At 37.2% G+C, this 15,439-nt stretch overlaps 2 protein-coding genes and 1 pseudogene across 2 annotated transcripts; 1 reads left to right on the plus strand and 2 right to left on the minus strand.

The window, feature by feature from the left end:
* Nucleotides 1-8,170: 8,170 nt before the first annotated feature.
* On the plus strand, nt 8,171-9,100 carry LOC143595261 (F-box protein At5g65850-like). Its single transcript, XM_077074323.1, has one exon. It carries the CDS (start codon nt 8,199-8,201, stop codon nt 8,961-8,963), a length of 765 nt encoding a protein of 254 aa, XP_076930438.1. The 5' UTR covers nt 8,171-8,198; the 3' UTR covers nt 8,964-9,100.
* Nucleotides 9,101-10,896: 1,796 nt separating this feature from the next.
* Nucleotides 10,897-11,355, minus strand: LOC143595274 (leucine-rich repeat receptor-like serine/threonine/tyrosine-protein kinase SOBIR1). The gene has a single exon (XM_077074333.1). The coding sequence runs from the start codon at nt 11,353-11,355 to the stop codon at nt 10,897-10,899; it is 459 nt and encodes a 152-aa protein (XP_076930448.1).
* Nucleotides 11,356-12,979: 1,624 nt separating this feature from the next.
* Nucleotides 12,980-14,107, minus strand: LOC143595262 (leucine-rich repeat receptor-like serine/threonine/tyrosine-protein kinase SOBIR1 pseudogene; annotated as a pseudogene).
* Nucleotides 14,108-15,439: the final 1,332 nt, after the last annotated feature.

The raw sequence follows: 15,439 nt of genomic DNA on the forward strand, positions 1-15,439 counted from the left end.
CCTCTCGTCGTCTGAGTACTCGCACTCACTGCTCATATTGAGGTGTTGGCGAGTACTACCGAATTCGTCAGCCTGTTGAGCTGAACGCAAGCGTTCATCCAATTCAGCTTGGAATTCTCTTTGACGTGCTTCGGCCCACGCCTTCACTTGATCTAGTGTTTGGCGAGGGGCCCTTGTTCGTTTTTCCAACTGGGTGTCAGTGAACCCCAGTGGAATATTTACTGCACTTGCCCCGGCTTGGGTAGTCGGGGTAGTGTTCGTAAGATTTGTGTAACCGCCGGTGTTCCCCCCAGTTGCTGGGGTTGTGGTTACCGGGGTTTCTTGGTCGGTTACTGGCCTTTGGACCGGAGTAACGTTAACCATTTCTTCAGAAATTTTGAAAAAACTAAAATAGTTCTAGCTTTTATGCACGGATGGCGCCAATGAAGAAACACTAAGTGAACCCTGGACAGATTATAGATAATCTGGGGGTTAAGTAATGTTTCCCACGGATGAGATCTAGCTGAGAAGGTTGTTCTTCAGGAGACCTGCAAAACAGACACCGTAAGCTCGTCACTGAGAAGGGGGGGGGGTTCCTCCTTGTGACCACCATCCGGCGTGAGAATCAGACTAGATTGCTCTGAATATAAGAGTATATTAAGAGATTGCTAGATAAGATTGAGATATCAGATGATGTCCTTACCATTCCAAGGTGTTGGAGTATTTATAGCCGAAGGTAGGTTTCCAAGCAGGTACAGCCGGCTGAATAGTATTCCTGTTCTACCAACAGTGGACGTATGCACAGGCCATGCTGGTTGGTGGATAGGTTACGGCCAACAGTAACAAGGTCGGCTGTATACTGTTCCTTTACTGCTGGCTATGTACTGTTCCACCAACTGTAGGCTGCGCACGTCCCCTCGTAAGGGTTGGTGAGTAGGCAGCGGCTAATAGTGACAAACAGTACTAGAGGGTGCTCCTCCTCGTATTGTTGTCGGTGAGCTGTCACCCTGTGATTAGTTCATGGGCTGCTCTGGTCAAACTGTCTGTTCCGTCCATACCTTAGTAGGTATAGTACGAAAGACCTTCCAGAAGCATACGGACTGGCTCATTTAGGCGGGAGTGTTCCCGCCTTGCTCATTCCTTCATGTGACAACTGAAGTAACGAATGCCTTGTGCGTGTAGCCTTGCTGTTAGTGCGGGTAGCCTTCCCTGATGGCTTGTACCCGCAGCTGCGGGAACAGGCGGGGTACTTCACCATTGGGAGGCTTTCCCTGCGGGTACAGCTGGCGTACTGCGCGTAAGGTTCTTTGAGCATGGTGGGTCCTGCTGGAGCAGTTGGTCATCGCGCAGACGTCCCTGTTCAAGGTGAGTCTTGCGGGTCCAACTGGGCTCTGCTGGGACCTACCTCTTCACCGATAGAGGATCATTATCAGGTTCCTCGAAGTCTGTATCATACATATCACAACTTCATTTATCTATTGGCAAAAGAAAATGTTAAAATAAAATAATCATAACTATGCCATATCGATAAATAACAGTCTCAACGTCATATATGAGTGGTGGCGGTCTTAACTCAACGTGCATTTTTTCCAACGGTTCGCAACTAACGGATGGTTAACTCCGTTAGTCTGTTACTTATGTGGCACGCCTAGTGGACCGTTGGAAAAAAAATACACATTTAGCCATGATTGTTTTTTGCTAATAGGGCATAGTTTGAATTTTTTTTAAAAGTGGTGTTTATTTCAAACATTTGATCACAAGGGATGCTAGGTTATTATTACTAATCACAAGAGAGGTTTTCGGGGTTAGTATTGGCGAATAAGGGAATAATAGGGGTGTAGGAGAGATCAGACTTGTAAACCACTTATTCGCCACTAGCAATTGTAATTTCAACTCTTATTCGCACTAGCAATGGCAATTTAATTCGTATTTACAACTAGCAATGACAATTAACTCTTATTCACCACTAGCAATGACAATTACCTCTTATTCGTCACTATCAATAACAATTAACTCTTACTCTGACATAAAGCTTTTCATTATCTATTACTCTCTTATTCGTTAATACTAACCCCAAAAACCCCCCTTGTGATTAAAAATAATACCCAACATCCCTTTGTGATCAAATGTTTGAAATAAGCCACACTTCTAAAAAAAACCCGCATAGTTTTGATTATTTAAAACCAATTTTCTTAGAAAGAAACAAATGATTATTAACGTTGACGTGCCACGTAAACGTAGATTAACATATGGTTGACTCCATCAGTCGCGGACTGTTGGTAAAAAATACACATTTAGTTGGGACCGCCACCAGCCAAGAGAGTTAAATTTAGGCTGTTATCTATCAATAAGACATAGTTGGAATTATATAAAACCAATATTCCATGTTCAAAATCGATACAAACTACAACATTTATTGCGAGACATCATGATACAAAGGTGTTGGTATTAAATCATTCTTTAGTTTCGTGTGTGGCATGAATACGAACATTGTTTACTAGTTATAGGCAACCAAAGTGAACATTTTGTGATGAAAACATAATATCTTTTAGAACCGTTTAATTTAAACTTTGATGTCACAAAGTCATTTTCCAAGCTCCGTACAACGTCTATCAAGTATCAACCATCCTCTCCGGCCTTCGCCCTAGATAGTGAGATATGAGAAGTACAAGATTTTCCTATGCACCTTTAATCAATTATGATGCATTCTTGAAGGTTATGGATGATGTTGTTGAACCCACATGTGTAAGCACATTTTCGAGTCAATACAATCATCAAATGTGTAGCTTGTCATATTCTCACATGACCAAACATGCGCAACCTCTTAAATCACTAACACAAACACTTGATCCCAACGTGCAACACTCATATTTGCTGCAGTTTGATCTCATCAAAACTCACTTCGACCATCAAACTTCTCACAACCACTTTATTCGAACATCTTTTGATTCAATTCTAGTTGTACCTCTACTAAAAAGGTTACCTAATACCACAACCCAAATCACGATAATATCTATAAAGAACAAAGTAAATAGAGATTATTTAACACGGCTCAACATCAACATCAGATAATGAAATATATTAGTAACATATAAAAAAAAATCAACCAAAACCGATCCATACGGCAGCCATGTCTTTCACACCCCATTTGTGATGAGTGACAAAACAATCAACATTCAACACCCTTATTATTATGAAAGCAAAGCACCGAAATTATGAGGTCAAGGTCCACTGAAATTATGAAGTCAAGGTCTTCCTTTTACTTGGTCTATGGCTAAATTACCCTTCTTGCTTTAAATTAAATACTCTACTCCTACCACACATATATATCTAAATAAATTATTAATATTCTTGTTTCTTTTCTTGAAGTATCAGTTTTATCTTATTTGAAACTTTTCATATAATTAAGGAGCACCAAACAATGCATCAATGAAGTGATGAACCACTATATCCATTGTCTAATACACATAAGAGTATCAGTTTTTTTTTCTACTTTGTGTTAAAGAACATTTTTAACAAATTCATGTCTACGTTTCAAGTGATTTTGAATTTGCTGTCCCATTTTCTTATCCTACATGTATTGAATTGAAGATTTTGTATTGTATTGTAATATATTGTGCTTGTTACCAAACCCTGCACGGTTAATGTAAGGACTAGGGTAGCACTTCAAATGAGTAACTTTTCATTTTCCAAGTTCATGATGTGAGATATTTTCTCATTTAGTTGGATCACGATGCAAACTACCATTACAAGAAACCCGTTACAGGGTCTATGGGCTTGAAGCCCAATGGGTATCCTGACCCTCAAGTAAGTCAAGACCCATTGTAAACCATATGTATGTGTAAATAGCATGGACTCATGGAGGGTGCTCTAGAAACTAGGAAGGAAGAGTGAAATAAACCCCGTGTTTTCTATTTTTCATTTTATTATCTTTTTCGCCCACCACCACGGCATCATCATTGTCGCCATCCACCACCCCCCCACCGCCGCCATCTACCATCACCTACCCTCCACCTACCATCACCAATCAACCACCACCGTCACTCACTACCATTTTTATTTTATTCTTTGTTTTTTTTTGTCTATCAAACGTACAACACAAAGAAATTATTCATTTCATTCTCACATGATAATCAAACATCTCAATGAAATGATAATGATGAATATTATTCGGTGTCCATTCCATTAGTTATGTTGCCTTAATTAATCCATCGTTTATTTCATTTCCTCGTACCAAACAAACAGTCACCATTTGGAAAAAGAAACTTGTTGCTTTACTTAAAAAAACAACTATTTAGGGTTAGTTTAATTATAAAAACAAATTTAATTAAAAGACAGAATTATAGAAATTGTCCTTTATGTTTACCTCAAATTTCACTGATGGTCCTTTATCTTTCAAATTGATGATTATTGTCCTTTACGTTTAAAAATGTTGCACCTTTTGTTCTTTAGGCCTAACCCCGTTAAAAAATCTCGTTAGAAAAAGTAATATGCATTACACATGAGGGCAAATCAGTCATTTCAACTACTAAATAAAAATACTTTAATTATCATTAATAAACAAAAATAACAAAACAGGGGGGGTGTTTGGCCTAGCTTTTTTAACAAAGCTTATAGCTTTTTTAGTTTTTTTTTTACAAAATAAGCTTAACTTAGTGTTTGGCTTAACTTTTTAAGCTTATGCTTATTAGCTTATATAAGCCGATGTGGCCGGAATAAGATGAACAGAGTTCGATTTGGGCGGAATAGAATGAATAGACTTCGATTATGGTCCCGATTTGGCCGGAAGACGATGAACAAACTTTGATTATGGTTTCGATTTGGCCGAAAGACGATGAACGGGTTTCGATTAGGGTTTCGATTTGTCCGGAAGACAATGAATGGCCTTCGATTTAACTACGGTTGCCTTCCTTTGTTCAAACTTAAGTTTCTGGAGTTAAAAGGGTTGCGGCGGTGGTGTACGATGTGGTGGCTTCTGTTAGGTTCCGATTTACCGGAATATGCTAATGGATTTTGATTTGGGTTTCATTTTGGTCGGACGACAATGGTGCTGGTAGTGTTGGTAGATGTGTGTGTGTGTGTGAGAGAGAGAGAGTGTGTAAGGCCCCATTACCGGTGCCTCATGGACGTTGGATTTACTCATAAACATAGTTCTTAATATCAGAGTTAATTAAAACTTTGCGCGGAAAATAAAACATTCATAAACATTTCATAACGATCCAAAACTTGTCGTAAACAAACAACTTGTCTTTCAAAAACTAAGTAATTAAAACATAGCACGTTTTGAGTCTTCCGATGCCAGCCTCTACCAGCCTCTTATTCAATGCCACGTGTCTCCTCAAGCGATCTGCCTCATTCTACTCACCTGCGTGCTTACTAAAAGTCAGCTACGCTGAGTGAGTTCTAGTTAATCACATAACATACGATACATTCATAACTACATACTTTCATACTTTCGTTTATAATATACTTACTTACCTTCACACTTTCTTTCATATACTATCTTACGTTTTAAATAGCATTACGCCCTATAGCCTTCGCATATATTATTAGGGTATGCAACCCTTTAACATTCGCATATATTATTAGGGTATGCAACCCTTTTACCTTCGCATATATTATTAGGGTATGCAACCCTTTATCCTTCGCATATATTATTATTGTATGCAACCCTTTATCCTTCACATATATTATTAGGGTATGCAACCCCTTAACCTTACCTTTCCTTTCATTATCGTATCCATACATTTAATAACATACACAACATAATCGTACGTACTCCTTTATTCACATACACATATCATACATACTACACTATACTTGCCTTAACAATACGTGCAATACCCGAAGGTCGTTCACGTACTGTCAAGCATACATACATAACTATCACAATCGTCAATAAGACATACACTTAACATTCACATCAAGTATGCACATAGCCCCGAAAACATAACAAGGAAATGAGGCTAGAAACTCACATGTATGCGGTTACGTTTACCGTTAATGGTAATCCCTTTCTTCAGTTGTGCACGGCTGACTGTATAATAATTACACGTATCAATTAACTATCACTACTCATATCATCTTTCTAGTCTTAGTTATTACCCACAACGAATGGGGGTCCGGGGGCAGCGCCCCTAGCAGCGGGGTTCTAGAGGCAGCAGCCCATAGCAGGGTCCAAGGGGCAGAGCCCCTAGCTGGGGTCGAGCTGCCAGGTCAGCTTGGAAAAATTTTATTTACATTAACTGTCTTAACACATTTTTCACTAGGATTTTAATTCGTTTTCTAATTTGTTAACTCATTCCTCATAACAATTTAAGTCTGATTCGTAATCCGATTCGTTACCGAACTTAACTTAAGCGAACTTAAGGTTCGGCGAACTTAAGGTTCAGCGAACTTATCAAGAGACGAAGTTAACCATCCGTCGAACTTAGCCTTAGGCGAAATTAATGTTAAGCGAACTTAGTACTCGGCGAACATGCTTGGCGAACTTACCGGCGAACTTACTGGGGAACGAAGTTGATCAGGAGCGAACTTGGCATGCAGCGAAGTTATCCAGCTACAGCCCTGTTCGTCCCTAATCCTCCCCGAAATCACCATCGTTCAACATGAAATCCCGGGTATGGCGTTTAACCATCCTGCGATCATTCCTGTTGTCGTTTTGGATTTGATTTGGCCCGAAAACATGTAAAGTTTGGACCTTTAATTTCAAAAACGTTCAATACAAGACCTTCGGTTTATTTTAAACGATACGTAAGCAGACGCGGGTTTTCTTAAGTTTGTTTCTAACATCAAGTTTGCAACTTAACGTTCCATTTACACCCGGTCTAATCTCGTTCTAAGTTTCAAGGTTAAACGTTAATAAAAACGTAAAATTTAAGATCGAAACGTACCTTTTCGTGTTCGTTTGATCTCGTTTTGCTTGATTAAGAATCCTAGATCTTGTATATAGCTCATGTAACAAAGATCTACTTGAACTATCGTCTACTCGATTCCTAACTTCGCCCCAACCCTAACGGCCGTGTATATATATGTGTAGGTGTGTGTGTTTTTTGAGTGTGATAGGCAAATATGGAAGGTAAGAATGAGGATTAGGGTTTTAGGGATGGTTTAAGGAGTATTTATATCCCTTAAAGCCCATGGACCTAAGGCCCATTACCCTTTGATCCATCTTAATTAGTCCAAGTCCATGATCTTTAATTATACTAATTAATTATTTATGCCCAATAACTAAACACAACTTTCTTTTATTAAATACGAAATTTTAGGATGTTACAGAGAGAGAGAGAGAGAGAGAGAGAGAGAGAGAGAGAGAGAATGGTGTATGGTGGTTCCGGTGGCAGTGTTGGTGGCTTGCCGGAGAAGACGGTGGTTGTGGCTCGCCAGATGTGAAGCTATGGTGGCATTGGATGAATTAATAGGGCCGACTCTGGTGTTTAGTTGCAGGTAGGTTGGAAGAAGGGGTATTATGAAGAAGAAGATGATGAGTCTGGGTTTTTTTCTAGCAGAGAGAAGGGTTTAGGATAAAACTAAAATGTTTTTTTAATAGGGTAAAATTATAGTAATACCCTCACGTGAGCAGCACATGACACAACTTAACGAGATTTTTTAATGGGGTTAGGCTTAAAGGATAAATTGTGTAATATTTTTATACGTAAAGGACAATAATAATCAATTTGAAAGATAAAGGACCATCAGTGAAATTTGGGGTAAACATAAAGGACAATTTCTATAATTTTGTTAAATTAAAATGAAAGGACTAAACCCTAAAAAGTCAAGTATAAAGTTACAAACCCTGTCTTCAACTTCCATTTCTCCGGAAAATGGAAACCCTAGGTCATCAAGTGACAGCAAACACTTCAGTTCCAAATGAGATAATCGAAGAGATCCTACTCTGACTCCCGGTCAAATCCATACTCCGTTTCCGATCACTCTCCAAACCATGGCTCACCCGCATCCATGATCCATCATTCACCAAACTCCACCTCACTCACGCCCATCGCACCGCCTTATTCATTGCCGCTTACGATTATTCTACTCGCAAACGCCACTTTCTATCCGCAGCCACTGACGGTGGACCCGTCACTCATCTCATCACACTCGACGGCTCTTATTATTATTATTATTATTATTATTATTATTATTATTATCATCATCGTGATCTTACCGAAGCCGAACATTTGAACGGCTTAGTATTTTTTACTCACCTCAACCACTTCATGGGCAATCACACTTTCCTCATTAACCCTAGCACGCGTAACATTTTAAAGCTCCCCGATCCTGATGCTGTCACGAATACCGAAACGTGTTACTTTTTTGGGTTCGACGAGTCTAGAAACGAACATATGGTTTTGCTCATGAGGAAAGCGCTTAAATCGGTTATGATTTTTTCTACATCAAGTCATGCATGGAGAACGATCCATGCGGAGCTTCCGATTGGTTTTGGTTGGGATCGCTGTTGCGTCGATTTTTTCAGCCAAAGTGTTTGTGTTAATAGTGTAGTACATCGAATGCTTGAAGACTCGTTTGAAATTTTGGCGTTTGACTTACGAACAGAGAAGTTTTCGATAATTAAGCCGCCTCAAGGTGTTTTGTGCTATGACTTTGAGGGGGATATATGTCCTCTGTACATGATTAAAGTCAATGACTGTATTGCAGTTGGTTGTTATGATGATGCCACGAAAACCGAAATGCATATCTGGATATTACAAGACTATGAAAACCGTGTTTGGGTCAGAGAAATTATAAATATCCCCCAGCCTTTGAGCCAGCAAGGATTTTCTTTCCCTGTAGCTTCTGTTAATATGGATGAGATTATCTTTAATTCGTGCAACTTATCCAGGAATGTGATGAGTGTACCTACTTATAACAAGAAGAATAGATGTTTGAAATCATTACAATTCACTTCGGGTCATCAATTTCATTTGTCAAATTTGAACTTCGATCAGATAAGGTGTTATGTTGAAAGCATGGTGCCTCTATAGGGAACAAAACAAGACTTTATGATCAAATACAGTTCTATCAGATCAGGTGTTATGTTTCATTTTTTTTTTGTCTCTCTTTGATGTGTGTTCTTATGGAGTTTCCATTATCAAGTTGTGCTTTACTTGTCAAACCTTTTGGATCGTGTGTTTCGAAACAAGTTTTGCTAAACTGTAAAACAAACAGTTTTAGTTTGTGTTATATTCTACAAGGATTGTCTGTATACTTTTCTACAAAAATTATAAATATGCGGTGCTGCTTATAAAAACAAATCCTTTCTCTCAAACTGAGTGGAAGGAAACTAGTCTTCTGATTTTTATGAACTAGTTATATTTATTTCAATAATCTTACTGATTAAAGATGTAATATAACTTAAACTTGAGTTTATATATTTAAAAACAATAAAGAAAAGTGACTTGTTTTTCTAAGTTGTTAAGCTTGTTTGTCATTGAGAAGTCATTATGGTTTCTACATCATAAAGTTATCTGTGCACTCTTGCCATACTGACATGGGAAGTTGTTGGAGAAATTACTCAAATGCCTTGAGTTGAGTCTGACTTTGCCCTTGAGCTCCATACAACCAGGCTAGTCCTTTGTTGGCTCAGCTTTTGCTGCCTATTTGCTATTTTGAAATTGCTCAAGCCACTCTTTGATAAAGAATGTGTCGCCGAATGAACCATCTGCTCTAAATTCAGAATGCCATTTTACTACCTGCTTCCAATGGAGCATTATTAATCTTCATTAGGATCGTTTTGTTTGTCTTTATTACGAATGGACAAAGCAGCAGGTAATGTTCCTGTTATTTTAATCCGTGTGGCTTCATACGAATTGTTTGGGGGCAATACTGGTGATGTATGTTCCCCTTAGTTTGATGTATTGACTTATGGATCTTCTGTTGTTAAATAGTGCCTTAGAATCTTGTTTTGCTAAACCGTACACTAGACTGTTTCAAATCCGTGTTATGTTTTGGAAGGATACAAAGATTCTAAAATATTAAACATGCATTTCAAAAGCTAGCCCAGTTCTAGATTTGTTGTGGAAAAGGTCATTAATTTGGCATAAGATTTCCATTTTTGTTCGCCAAAGTCCATAGTCAGTTGCGGATTTATGTTGTTGAGATTGGAGACACGGGACTGGATATAAATGAAACATCGAGTGTCTCTGTAATATTTTTTGAAGTGACTCCAATTAGAAAGTCACTAACTGATCTAATGGAGGGTGTCCCCTCCAAAGCAATTCAGGCTTGATTCCCATCCCCCGACGATCTCAGCTTCATTTTCCCACCCCCTCCATCGTTTTCAGATTCGATCATGATGGTTATGTTACTCGTTTTTTGTGTGTTTCAATACTATTTTAATATGACCTTCAATGACTTTTTATCTTGTATCACCTATTCATAATCTTTGTTATTACTCAGTTTATTTGAGTAAGAGTTTGATTATTACTTTCTAGTTTTTAATTTAGTGATTTTAAATTGTGGTTTTCATAATTATATTTTCCCTGACCAACCTGAAATTTCAGATATCAAGAGGGGCCCGAAATTATTAAAAGTTTTAAGCCCTGAGCATTTGATTGATGCTCTAGGCTTTTCCCTAAGGTTTATTTCCGAGTGTATGATTGGTGCTCAAGGCTTATTTCCGATCCAAAGACCCCTCTGGTCCATATCTTTTCAAACACAAATGTATAGAACAATTATCATCCAAATTGATTGCAAATGCCGTATTAGTAATGGATAATCAGAGAGAAAGAGTAAAATGAGATTCTTAAATGAATTATTTAAAGGACAAAATATTAATATGATATAAAACATGTTACATATTTTCATACAAACATTTGGATAGAAGATTAAAGAGGTAAGATGAATTCAACTTTGACATAAAACTTGACATGGATAGGGTGGTACCGTTTCATCTTTTGCTTGCATCTTTGTTCCAATTCACAAACGTGCATATAGTGATAGATTGGTCAACATTTTTCTAGCATCTCTACTACTAGGCCTCTCTGCCGGATTATCAAGTGTACAAGAGCAAGCAAAATCAAGAACAAGAAACATTTGTTCTTCATACCCGTTTCCCCTCAATTTCGGATCGATCAATTGTTCTGCATCCTCACAGTATCTCATCCACATAATCGAACCCATCTCATAAGTACTCCGGAAAAACTCATCGGACGGAAACATTTGCTTAATTTTTTGATCTATAATCGTTGTATATGAATCAGTGAGCTTTGCAAAGTCTTTTGGAGTCTCTAATACCTTCTTTATTGCAATTGTTTTGACTTTGCTTTCATGTAATTCGGTTTTGTATACTACTCCACACGCGCCTTTACCGATGATTGGAAGCGATGCTACCCCGTCATCTTCCTTCAAGAACGCCAAGTCTTCGGGTTTTATCATGTTACTAAAGGTGATCAAGCCCAAATTGTTCTTTTAATATGCGTGTATAAAAATCGCTCTGTTTCACTTTCTTTTTGCGTTGAATAACATTCAGAACCGGACTAAAGAGGAGGAAAAAGAAGCGAGAGATGATGGCCATTGACGTGGAAATTAAGATTGACCTCCAATCACAATATTATTGTTTGTTGAAATAGTGGAAAATTAAAGTATATTGTCAGAAGAAATTACAAAGAACATAATGGAAAATGACGAAAGAAATTGATGATGATGATGAGACGAAAAAACATAATGGAAAATTTACGTGTGAAAACTTGACGATGATGGGACTAATGAAATGGCGAAGAAACTACAAAGAACTTAATACAAATAATAGGGAATGATTGAAGAAAAGGAAAAACACGAACATACGAAATGGAGGAAAGATAACGTGGGACCTAATTTGAATGACTAAATTGAAAATATTCAAAAGTTGGATTACACTGTTCATATGAGGGCTATACAAGAATGGCGACATCAAGAATTAGTCGGACCGCATGATCGTGCCAGTAATTTTGTAACAATCCATCTAAAGGTTGAGCCAACAGCTCAAAACTACCATTTTTTGATAGCTTGTTGTTAATAGCACGACCTCATTTAGCTTATCCTCTCGATTATGCTATAATTAAATAGGACTCACATGCATGCCTTTGTAGCATTCTAAAAGTATTTATAAACCCTTTCACCATTAAGTTCACTGTTAGCTTTTAGGAGGGTTGGGGAGGGCGAACGCTCCCTGTCCAAGCATCCCAGTAGTCCTGACTTTTTATATAAAAAATTATTATTATTATTTTAAAAGTATGTATTCTTAATACTTAAATCCAATTACTCCATTCATTTAAGCCCATCTCTGTTAAAAGAAAATGAAATTGCATAAACCAAATCATAACCCAATAAGTCCATTTAAAATTTTAATTTTTAAAGCCAATTAAAAAAAAGACCCTTTTATTTATGTACTATGTACTAATTTTTTTCTCGCCATTGACCCACGATTTTTTTTAACAATTCTCAAGGATAACCCTGATTAAGTTAGTTCAGGCATAAAGTCTCCAAAGAAACTCACCAACTGGTCTGGTGGAAAAGCTTTGGTCTCCCATCCAAAGCAATTTCGTCTTGATTCCCATCCCCCGACGATCTCATCTTCCTTTTTCCACCCCTCCATCGTTTTCAGATTCATGTTGTTTATGTTGTTACTCGTTTTTTGTGTGTTTTAATACTATTTGAATCTGACCTTCAATGACTTATTCATTATCTCTGTGTTATTATTAAGTTTATATTAAAAGTTTGATTATTACTTTCTAGTTTTTAATTTAGTGATTATAAATTGTGAGACACATACACAAAGGAAAGTCAACGTACAAATGAAATTAACGTGCTAATTGCGAGAATCAAATAGAGTAAATATATATACAAGTACAGTAATTATGTAATTGAATCAAAGAGTATATATATGATATAAAACATGTTACATATTCCCACACAAACATGATTTGGATAGAAGAAAAAATAGGTACGATAATAAAATAACATGTGACACAAAACTTCATGACATGGAGAGCTATTAACAGCTGAAGGTACTAGTGTTTCATCATTTTCTTGCATCCTTGCTCTAATTTCACAAACTTGCATATTAGTGATGGATCTGAGTCAACATTATTCTAGCATCTCTACTACTAGGCCTCGCTTTAGGATTATCAAGTGTACAAAAATAAGCAATCTTAAGAACAAGAAGCACTTGTTCTTCATACCCGTTTCCCATCAAGTTCGGATCGATCACTTGTTTCGGATCCTCACAATTTCTCATCCATGCCACCAAACCCATCTCATAAGTATACCTGAAAACTCATCAGATGGAAACTTCCCCATCACTAAAACCGCCAACAACAGCCCAAAACTATAAACATCACACTTTTCGTTTACGTCCTTCGTTTCAAAATACTCAGGCGCGACGTATCCTATTGTTCCAACAACATCGGAAGTCTTGATATGCGTGTCAAAATCCGGAAACCATATTGCTGCCCCAAAATCGGCTATATGGGCTTCCATGTCATCATCAAGAAGAACATTGGCTGGCTTTAAATCTCTATGAACTATACAAGGATTATGTTCCATGTGAAGATACTCGAGCCCCATGGCTACTCCTACTGCGATCTTGTGTCTAACCAGCCAATCTAATTCTCGACTACCATCTTTAACTTGTTGTAAAACATCCTGTAAACTCCCATTTTTCATGAATTCAAAAACTAGGTAATGACAAGATGGCCGGGGAACATAAGCTAGTAATGGAACTAAGTTACGGTGTCTGATTCGTCCAACGGTAAAGATTTCTCTTCTGATTTGCTTAACTTTTTGATCGGTAACCGTTGTATACGAATCAGTGAGCTTTGCAAAGTCTTTTGGAGTCTCTAATACCTTCTTTATTGCAATTGTTTTGACTTTGCTTGCTTGTAATTCGGTTTTGTAGGCTACTCCACACGCACCTTTGCCGATGATTTGAAGCGATGCTACTCCGTCATCTTCCTTTAAGAACGTCAAGTCTTCAGGTTTTATTCTGTTACTAAAGGTGATCAAGCCCAAGTTGTTCTTTTGCATGCGAATATAGAAATCGCTCTGTATCTCTTTCTCCTTTTTGCCTTGAAAAATATTCAGAACCGGAGTAAAGAGGAGGAAAAAGAAGCGAGAGACGATGGCCATTGCTCGTGATGAATATGATGGATGTGGAAGTTAACAATATTATTATTCGTCGGACTTTTGGAGGAAAATTAAAGTGTGGTCAGACCAATGTCAATACGCGTGTGAAAAATTAAAGATGGGACTTTAAGAAAGAAACTACGAAGAAAATAATGAAAAAAAAATGACTAGCTTTTTAAACTTAAAACAGTGAATTATGAAGGGCACACGGAATGGGAATGGAAGAAAAATTTGATGGTATATGTCTAATGTCGTTATCCTGCTTAAAAAATGCTAGTGTGGCCTGTATGTTTTAAATTCTTTTTTATTGGCGGAAATAAGGTTTTTTTTTTATTAGAATCAGTTGTCTATCGCTAAGCATTAATATTTTCTTTTCTGTTTCGGCTTTGTTCGCTCACATAATAAAAAGAAAATCAATTTTTCGGTCAAAACTTTTATTTTAATAAAGTGCCATCATATTCGTATTTCCAAAATTTATAAATTTAAACTTAAATCAACCGATGCTTTTAAAAAAATAATGGGTTCAAAGTCTTGACATAATCGTCAGTTTTTTTGTTATAATTTAAATTCATAATTCCGGACGGTTTTAAAAAAACTAAAAAACGAATCTTTGTTTTTCTAGCTCATTTTGAACTTAAAACCAACCATGCACAACCCTACAACCGTTTGACAATAGGCGTTATTAATGCCCTGTCAAATTTCATGCCTAGTTTGAACACTTTTAAAAAATTAAGGGACCTAAGTGTAATTAAGCTAAAGTTGAATTTGAAGGACTAAAATGAAAATACCCAAAAGTTGGATTACATCGTCCATATTAGGGCCACATAAGAATGGTGACACAAGAATTAGACGGACCGTATGATCATGCATGCAGTTTTGAGACGATCCATTTAAAGGTTGAGCCAATACTATCATTTTTTGACATGTTGTTAACGTGGCACACCTCATTTAGACTTATCCTTTCGATTTATGCTATAAATAGGACTCCCATACATTTTCCATTTCATCCATAGCATTCTAAAAGCATCTCTATACCCTTTCTCACTCCAAATCTAGAGAAAACTTTTGGTGTTTCTTCACCATTAAGTTCACAGCCAGCTTTGAGGGGGTGGGGAGGGCGCCGACCACCTCTGGCCCAATCATCCCGGTAGTCCTGAATTTTTATTTAAAAAAATATTTGGTTTTGTTTTAAATATATGTATTTTTAATGTTTAAATGAAATTACCTCATTCATTTAAACCCATCTTTATTAAAAAAATTGTGCAACCTAACCCAAATCATAAACCAATAAGTCCATTTAAATATTTAATTGTTTAAACCCAATTAAAAAAAACTTTTTACTTAAGGCCTAAATTTT

The sequence above is a fragment of the Bidens hawaiensis genome, unplaced genomic scaffold (genome assembly GCF_021521415.1).
Source record: "Bidens hawaiensis isolate Kalapana, Puna unplaced genomic scaffold, B.hawaiensis_p1.1 tig00044853_1, whole genome shotgun sequence".
NCBI classification, from domain to species: Eukaryota; Viridiplantae; Streptophyta; class Magnoliopsida; order Asterales; family Asteraceae; genus Bidens; species Bidens hawaiensis.

Bases quoted from the DNA above. Each gene is read 5' to 3' on its own strand.
- LOC143595261 (XM_077074323.1), top strand. From the start codon at position 8,199: ATGGGCAATCACACTTTCCTCATTAACCCTAGCACGCGTAACATTTTA.
- LOC143595274 (XM_077074333.1), bottom strand. From the start codon at position 11,355: ATGATAAAACCCGAAGACTTGGCGTTCTTGAAGGAAGATGACGGGGTA.